General features: G+C 36.9%; 1 protein-coding gene across 1 annotated transcript in view; it reads right to left on the minus strand.

Annotated features, from left to right (window-relative positions):
* The window catches only part of LOC141288880 (complexin-1), a 62,546-nt gene extending 53,938 nt beyond the window's left edge, over positions 1-8,608 (minus strand). Inside the window, exons 1-2 of the mRNA XM_073821085.1 lie at positions 8,298-8,608; positions 7,233-7,345 (exon numbers count right to left, since the gene is read on the minus strand). Of these exons, the coding sequence (XP_073677186.1) occupies positions 7,233-7,263 (31 nt within the window). The 5' untranslated portion in view covers positions 7,264-7,345; positions 8,298-8,608. The remainder of the gene's footprint in view (positions 1-7,232; positions 7,346-8,297) is intronic.
* Positions 8,609-9,487: the final 879 nt, after the last annotated feature.

A 9,487-nucleotide genomic window follows, 5' to 3' on the forward strand; every position in this document is an offset into this window, starting at 1 on the left:
ATGAAAAAAGTCATTAAATGTTACCAGTTTTTATCTTAAATTCTGTACTGACCCCTCTTTGAAGACTAAGATGGCATTTTAGTGCCACATTTAAAAAAATAAAATAAAATTACAAGATTACAGTTGTAATATTTTGAGAAAAAAGTCAAAATATTTCAAGAATGAAATCGAAATATTGAGAATAAGGTCGAAATCATAAGAATTAAGTCGATATTTCGAGAATAAAGTCTAAATGTTTTGAGAATAAAGTCAAAATATAAGAATAAAGTCGAAATCATGAGAGTGATGCCGAAATATTTTGAGAATAAGGTCGAAACTACAAGAATGAAATTGAAATTATGAGAATGAAGTCTAAATGTTTTGAGAATGAAGTCGAAATTATGAGAATAATGTCAAAATGTTTAGAAAATAAAGTCAAAATTAAATGCATGCAAATGGCCTGGATTGGAAGCACTGAGTATGCTTGGAAATATTATTTCATGTGTTCGATTGCATTCATTAGGCCTATTTGTAGTGTGCCAGCCACCCAATAAGCTTTGTGCTTTTGTTACTTATAATATAAAACAAAGATCAGCTTTCAAAATCTATCAGTTTTATACCGAAATACAAACAATGTGTCTTGCAATAATGTGTTTTTCACACTTTTTAATGTGGCGGGACAGATCGCTGCATTCATGTAAATCAATAATCTTTTTGATTACAATGAGGCATTTGTATCATCAAATTATACTGTTTCTTTTGTAAAACTTCCACAAAACAGCTGTGGCATCCAATCGTTCATTTTTCATTTCTCCAACTTGTTAACACGAGTTATATTGTTGTCTTTTCTGAGATATATAAGTGATTATTTACAAGCTGTTTTGTTCATGGTATAATACAATAAATGATTGCAAATAATATTTAATGCCTTTTATTTATAATTTGTAGCACGCCAGCCACCCAGTAATCGCAATAATTTTGTGCTTTGTTGCTTTTAATATACAATAACACAGTTTTATCATGAAAAACTATTTGTAAATGTGTTTTTCCTCTTTATTTCAAGGTTGTAGTACTATATAAACATGAAAGAACATCAGAAGGATTAAAAAAACATTATAGCCTAATTTAGTAAAACAAATGCCACACTTTAATCGGAAAGATGACTGATTCACATAATTGAAAACACATAATTGTAATAGACATATTGTTTGTATTTTGCTATAAAGCTGAGACTTTTTACATTTCTCCTGGTGCTCCCAATCCAGGCCATTTGTATGCGCACAATGCTAGAATATACTCTCAAAATATTATAACTTTAATCTTGTAATTGCTTTGAAATAATTCTTGTAATTTTGACTTAATTCTCAACATATTTTTACTTTATTCTCAACATTTGGACTTTATTCTCTGAACACTTTGACTTTATTCTCGTAATTTGACTTTATCCTCAAAACATTTCAACTTAAATCTCATAAGTTTAACTTTATTCTCGAAATATTTTGACATTATTCTCATTATATTTCTACATTATTCTCATAGTTTCGACTTTATTCTCATAATTTTGACTTTATTCTTGACTTTATTCTCAAAATATTTCGACATTATTCTCTTCATATTTCGTCTTTATTCTCATAATTTCGACTTTATTCTCAAAATTTTGACTTTGTTGTCAAAATATTTCCACTTTTATTCTCGTAATATTTCCACTTTATTCTCACAATTTTGACTTTATTCTCGTAATCGTAGATTTTTTTTTTTTTTTTTTTTTAACAAGGCACTAAAACATCATCGTAGAAAACCCATGCTACTTTGAGGGCAAAACGATCCTCATAAGTTAGCTAAATATAGCTTTAAGGATGAAAAAACACTTTGAGGATGCTTCATAAATAGAGTTCATTGGTCATTCTAGATTTTATTGCCCCTTCTCAACCCAGATTTCCATCCCTTCGCTCATCTTAGAGGCTCACATTACAATTAAAACTTGATGACTGTCAGATTAGTCCATGAGTTTGGCTCTAAGAGCTCCTAAAAGCCCTATAATCAATTTAATGTTCGTCTAATTCCAGCCGAAATGCCGGGTCTAGCATTTAACCTCCTTGCCTCCTGCGGAGGGATCAGCACCTGGCCCAATCTCAGCTGGCGTATTGATTTCCGCACACTGCATTTACCGTTCTTCTCATTACATGCTTAAAAATCACACCAGCTAAACGTAAGTGATCAGTCGTTTATAGGTCAACACATAAATCAATAGGCATCAGCTCTGGTGCTGCACAGAGCTGGGCTTCCTGACGTCACAGGCTTTGATTTTCCCTTGTAAATTACATAGGAATACAGAAAGACAAATTGCATCACTGATGCATGTTTTTACTGTGGTAATTTGAAAGGTATCAACATGTTTTCATCAACAACATAAAGGTATAGACTTATTTTTATCAAACAAAATGCTCTGTAGTAGAATGAGCTTATTGACTATTTAAAAATAAGAAGTAAGCTTTTTGATGTGCCCTGCCAACACAGGACAGCTTACACACATGATTAATTTTTTCTGTCATGAAGGTGAATTAAATTAACCTCTGTGACAGCCAGATGTGGAATTATTGCACCGTTTTGCATAGGCATTAGTTCAGTAGAACTCAATTTAATTAATTTCAGTTGACTTAAAGTTGCGTTGTGCTTTTGATTAGGGGTATTTGATTAGATTTCCACAACCCACGCTAATGTTTGACCCTTTGACAGAGTGACCCGCCTGAACCCCACAGGACGTGCGAGAGCATTGACGCTAGTGTGAAGGTGATCTGAGTCAGGTCCGAACGCCTCAGCGCAGTAGTTAAAATTGGATTCAGCCGAGCAGCTTCTGCATATTAATGACAACAGGTGTTAATTTACCACACATGTGAGCATCCCAATTAACAATGAAAATTGGATATACAGTGAGGCCTGAGAGGACGTCGAAAATCTGCGATTTAAACCTGGAAACAAACTTTAAAAATTAAAGCACAGTCAGGCATGTCGAGCTTATTAACAACGCTGAGCAACTGTACGCAAGACTCTTTCCACTCCGCCAAGCTGCCTTAGCCAGAGAGATGCAAAGAGAGGGAGAAAAGGAGAAAGTGGTCAAAATATCAGGGTTATAGTAGGAAAAAACTGTGACAATGTCAAGTTTATTTATATAGCAAATAACAGAATCAATAGCTACATTTCCATACAAATATTTGCACATAAAATTAGAATATTGCATAAAACATTTGTGATAAAATTGCGTCTGAAGACAAAAGTGTCATTATTTAGTCCTATTTAGTTCAAGTTTTGTTCTCATCCAATAGTGTCAGTGCAGTCGATCGATATCTCTAAATATTTAATGTCTTTTAAACCCCAACCAACCAAGCTGAAGTGCAGTACTGAGCAAAAGAGAAGAAAACAGAGCGAACGTGTGTGAAATTCAGTAAGAAAGTGAGATGAGTAAGTGTGAGAGCGCATGTGTGCATAGGGGTGGCCTCGCATTCTGGTTGCATTCTGGCTGATGCTGCAGGGATGCCCAGGAGATTTCTCTCACATAACCGTGATTAGTCTTACATCCGTGAGCTTTAGTGCCGAACTCTCTCGCCACACGCTGACCCGCTGCCTCTAAATCTCTTACTGAGCCAGACAGGCCCATTATTTCGCTTCAGCCTGAGCTTTATTATCTAATGTCGGTCAGAACCGTGTGTGGGGGCCTGTCAAAACGGCTGCTGGCAAATGGAGATTGCCTGTTCCATGATTTACAGGATCAATCAACGGTGGAGACTGCAAGCATACAAAAAAAAAAAAAAAAAAAGCCCACAGCAGCAGTTTTGAAATGGGCCAATGTGGTAATGCATTTATGGATGCATCTGAATGATGCAATAAAAGCTTTAGAGCGAATACATACAACCTCTTCCATTTATTTGCTATCAGGGGATTGGTTTTTCTTTCCTGCATCAATTTGCATACTGAATTATGATTGGCCTGACTTTCGTTGCATATATGTGACCCTGGACCACAAAACCAGTCATAAGGGTCAATTTTCATGAAATTGAAATAAATAAGCTTTCCATGGATGTATGGTTTGTTAGGATAGGACACAATTTGGATGAAAATCTGTGACCTGAAGGTGCAAAAATATCTAAATATTGAGAAAATCGACTTTTGTTGTTCTTAGCAATGCATATTACTAATCAACAATAAAGTTTTGATATATTTATGGTAGGAAATTTACAAAATATTTTAATGGACATGATCTCCATTTAAAATTCTAATTGTAAAATTTTTGGCACAAAATAAAAATTTTGACCCATACTATTGCTACAAATATACCCGTGCTACTTATGATTGATTTCGCGGTCCAGGGTCACATATTTAAATGCTTATTTGATTGTGCCTGTCCTGTAGTGTGTAATATAGCTGTTTGTGCATCTGCACAAAAGTTCACACCAAAGGGAGTTCATCTCTTCCACGTAAAACATTCATCGATTGTAGTCCTGCCATTTTTCTGCTATTTAGCTACATCACATCACACGTTATATATTTGCATACTGCCCACCTTCTGGTTGCTTAAGCCCCGCCTTTAAATTGTATAGACTTCTAACAACCTGATCTCATGACAAAAACGTACCTGTGGAAACTTTTTTGTAAGACGTAAAATACATACCACCATGTACATTTCGTGACATATTTGTTGTAAAATGTCCCCTAAAAGAGTGTTCGTTTTTTAACCCAGAACAGATGGACGTACACATGGTATGTTTTATGTGACTTTGGTGTTGTACGTGTTGCAGTTCTGACTTAAAATGTCCATGATAACTCCAATGCTCCGTGATGTTTTAAAATAACATACCATCTGCACTACACTTAAACCTACTCAATAGCATGAACAAAAGTGAATGTGATGTAAAAACGCAATTGTAAGCATGCCGTTTTAGCTTGTTTTTCAGCTCTTTTATTGTGAATCATATTTTTCACAGGATTCGAAGCCAAGGATTCTGAATCCTACGTCCAAGTCTGTGCTGGCTGAGCTACCGAACAAGCTTGTTATGTCTGAAAATAAAACATATGGAGCTGTAGTCATACAGTAAGTGTGTATGAAACCAATTACAAGTACTCACTGTTCTACCGCCTAGAACAGCGAGCATTCATTTCTGTTGGAAACTACAGTGGTATGTAGCTATTGATGCGAAAAACTTCACATAGGTATTTTTTTGTCATGAGATCAGGTAGACTTCTAATATTGACACCACAGTTACCAAAGACATGATACTATTTAAGCCAAGTTAAGTCACCTTTATTTATAGCCCGCCTTATTGAGGCTATTTACACTAACTCCGCCCACCAACGTGTGGTCGGACTAGTCAACACTACAAAACACGCCTGCTGAACAGTGTAAATACAATATATCGCTATTTGCACTACTAGCTGCTGCCTTATTTATATTGTGCTTTACACAATACAAATGGTTTCAATGCAGCTTGACAGTAATAAACAGGAAAAGAACAGAATCAGTGAAGCAAACTTCATGAAATATGAGAGAAATTCAAATGCTGCTTTAAAGCAGCTCTAAAAAGAAAACAGTGTCATTATTCAGTTCAGTGCAATAACTATAAAAAATTCATCAATTATGAAACAAGTTCATTTCAACAATATATAATAATGCCATGATTCAGCTGAAGTCAGTTCAATGTTGATTCAATATTGCAAAATTCATCAATTATGAAACGAAGCATTTACAGCTGTTTGTGAAGCCTTGGGAGCTAAAACCCAAATATGGTAAGGGGCGTTACATTTCCGGCATATGCTTTAAGTGACTCACCAATCACAACAGGGTTTGCCAGCCGACCAATCATAACCGTCTGTGCTTTTTAGAAAGATGGATTTTAAAGGCACAGAATTTTTTAGAACAAAGGGTGTATAGTATGAGAAAAACAATGTGTTTTTGAACATTAAATCATGTAAATATATTCTAGCAGCCCCCAAAAATAAATTTCCAAAAAACACTTTAACCATTTATAGCTGATTCTTGTGTGCAGCCAACTGAAAACAAGATGCACCATGAGAGTCATCATCATTTGCGCAGAACCAAAGCCTGAAACTAAGCTTACCTAAAACTTATTCTCTTGCCGCCTTGCAAGCATTGGTAATTCCTGCAGGAAATGCAAATCTAGTTGTAGGCGACTTGAAATATTTAAAAACATAATAACCCCAAAACATCTGAAGCCAGGATCAATTTATCTTAGACACGGACTGCTACTCTTAGAAAATGACATGAGAGGACGAGAGTGGAAAGTTGGGACCATTCTCTCTTCTCAAGGGTGAAATCCCTTTCCGTACAGCTCAGTGGATTTCACTCATTTTCTTTATCGATGGAGCAAGTGGACTAGGGCAGGACCCTCATGGGCTGCTTTACCCGGCAGCTGGTTAATGAAACAGGTCGTAAGCCACCTTTTTATAGCACATCCCTGCTAATCAACCGCCGCAGTCCTGCTCTCATGATATCCCTCGGGACTGGACTGTCAATCTCAGTCTTGATGGGGCTAAGTGCTTTGACGAGCGGAAGTCCGCACAGAGTGAGACGGATAAAATCCTCATGCGGATACAAAGGAGATTAATGAACCACATTAAGATGCAGTTCTGTTTTGGCATTTAATGCCAATATTTATGGAATTATTATTATTTCGATTAGGCTCGGCAGAGCACATTGTAAATAGTCAGTAATTCTGGCTTGCATGGATATGAAATATGTCTTGCAAAAATAATTAAAATGGAAATAATAATAATGAACCAAACAAACCTTTTAAAAAGTTTGAGTAAATAGAGAAAAACAACTGAATTGTCTTCCAACTAGAAAACAAACCTCTTGTCATGAAAACAACAGGGAACTGCGGCAGATTTTGAAATGCGCAAAGACGCACGGCCTCTATCTGTGACCAAATACCAACCCAAAAGATCAAGTGCTTTCTAATTCATCACTGGTGAGAGGTTATCTTAAACCACATTGTTTGACTGAAAAAATAAGCTATGCAAGACAAAGATAAATAGGAAAAAACTACTCCAAAACAAAGGGAAAAAAAGCAATACTTAGTTCACTTTTCATGAGCATGCAAATAAAGAGCAGTGTATGACATACAAGGCAGATTGAACATGATGGTATTGCTATGCAATCTTACTGAATGGGTGTATAGTTTCAGCTCTGAGTCTATTCTGTGTGAGTCATGTTTGGAGAAACGGGACGATCTGAAACTTACCTCCCAACGCTTGCTTCATAACAAAATTCATGATGATGGCTTTTAATTCCTGCCTTCTTCAAGCAAATATTACATTCAGGTTAAGCTTTTCAAGTAGTCCCTTGTCGCCAGATCTACAATGTGAAACAGACAATTACTTATTAGCAAAAACTTAGTTTGTATAAACAGGATTCACTGTTTAAAAAAAAAGTAAATGTGAGCCCTTTATATTTTCCCTAAGGAGCGTTTTCTACCTGACTTGACCCTTAAAATAATAAATAATAAATAATGTGTTTGACTCCAAACCATTTATTATAGGTGTCACGGATGAAGGCATTTTTAGGTTATGTGACAAAACATTACTTATAATGACTGCATGGCATACACAATACTATCCAGTCGATCCGTAACATATGAAGGACAGTAAAGGTCAATATACCTCGCATACAGTTCACACAAAGTGCAGAATTGTAAAATTACCACGGGCTACGGTTAGTGGCTTATCTATGCCTGCACGTAACTTAACCTTCACTAGGAAAAATAGCGTTAATAACAAGCTCTGGGACAAGTATACATCGTGTACATTTGAAGTAAATCTGCAGGGAGCGTGTGTTCTTCTCGTGGGGAATGGCAACATTACAGTGCAACCTGAATATCTAATAACATTTGAGCAAAAGGCGTGTTATGATGATCGAGTTCAAGAATGTAAATCTTAGAATGAATGATAATACAATACAACGCATGACTGGATCCCTTAATCTGTGTGTAAACTTTCCCTCATCTATCCGAATCAAACCCGCACGCTTATAGTCCGAATGCACCGAAACGTTAGCTGATGAATGAGTCCGAGTGAATCTCGTACGGTACTGTGCTCCCAGTGTCTTCTTGCGCCTATAAATGCGTTAAAGCGACCGCTTTAGTATTTACTCCCGTTCTGGATACGAGGCGAAAACAAAATCACTTCCTCGTTTATTGAGGCTGATTTCAGCACCATTGCTGGCGGACAGCTCCCGCTCCATCCCACATAGAGCAAAAGCCAAACGCTCGCGTTCCACACACACTCACACACATAAAGGTCATAATTACCTGCACGGCGATTTCAAATGTCTCGTGAAGCTGATTAACTCCTCAGAAATGAAAGTTGAGCAGTAATGATAGAGCGAGGCTTTAACTGCTCGTTCCTAACATCTCTGGTTTCCAGGCAAAAGAAGGACGTCCTTGTTTCTCGTGCTCAGAAAGGCAGTGTGAGTGTCTGTGAGGGGAACTGCAGCTGCCGCTGATAAAGGCACTCACTGAATCACATGGAGAGCTCCCATCTGAAGCGTCCCATGTTCTGAGCGATCAATTTTTAACGACTGTGGCTGTCGTGGGCAGGTGTCCTGCTACATATTCCTGTTATATGCTTCTGCAATCCCAGCGCTAGGGGATCAGCTTATTTAAAGCACATTGCCTTGGGATGCAAAGGTCTTGTCGCATACAAATGGGACATGCATGGAAGGTTACGTATATAGGATGCGGTGCAATGCTTTAAGTGTTACGGCACGGTATGATTGAACGATTAAGCCTCCGTTTGCTCGGCCTCACCTCGATTCGTCCTTGAAGCTGTCTAATGCGACTCTGCATGCGTTTTCCTGACCGTGCATGATTTCAGAAAGTGTGGCCGATATGTTTACCCCGTGAACGTTATGAGTGCTGGTGAAGGGGTACAAATGTGCTTCGGGTTTCAGTTAGCAGGTTAATTGTTGGATGCATTTAAAGAATCTTAAGTAAAACCATCTTAGCCACCAAATCTAGGATTGGATGTATTAAAACAGATTAAACCTGTTCCTGTGTGAGTCATTTAAGATATATATACAGTCAAACCAAAAATTTTACTAGTGGGTGCAGGACATTAATGTAAGTGAGGACAGCAAAATAAACAGTGACATACTATACCCAAAAATTCTTCATACAGTGGACTACCAGTAAAATTGATAAATATCTAGAAACAAAATATAGTCAGACACTTTGACCTGACCATGTTTTGCTTAAGTGTTTTTTCTTTAGTTGCTAATGCAACCTTTTTACACCACAGACTGAACAAAATTTGGCATTGCTTGGTAATTGGTCAACAAAGTATTGGTAATTGTGTAAGTATTGTCATACTAACAGTTGTCTGAATTTTTGGTTGATTGTAATGCATTACATACTTTTCTATCAAAGTTATCTGGCATTATCAAGATCTAAGTTAAGTTCTTGTCATATTTTATTGTGAGAAATGTTGAAGCTGTCTGAAT

The sequence above is a fragment of the Garra rufa genome, chromosome 16 (assembly GCF_049309525.1).
Source record: "Garra rufa chromosome 16, GarRuf1.0, whole genome shotgun sequence".
NCBI lineage: Eukaryota > Metazoa > Chordata > Actinopteri > Cypriniformes > Cyprinidae > Garra > Garra rufa.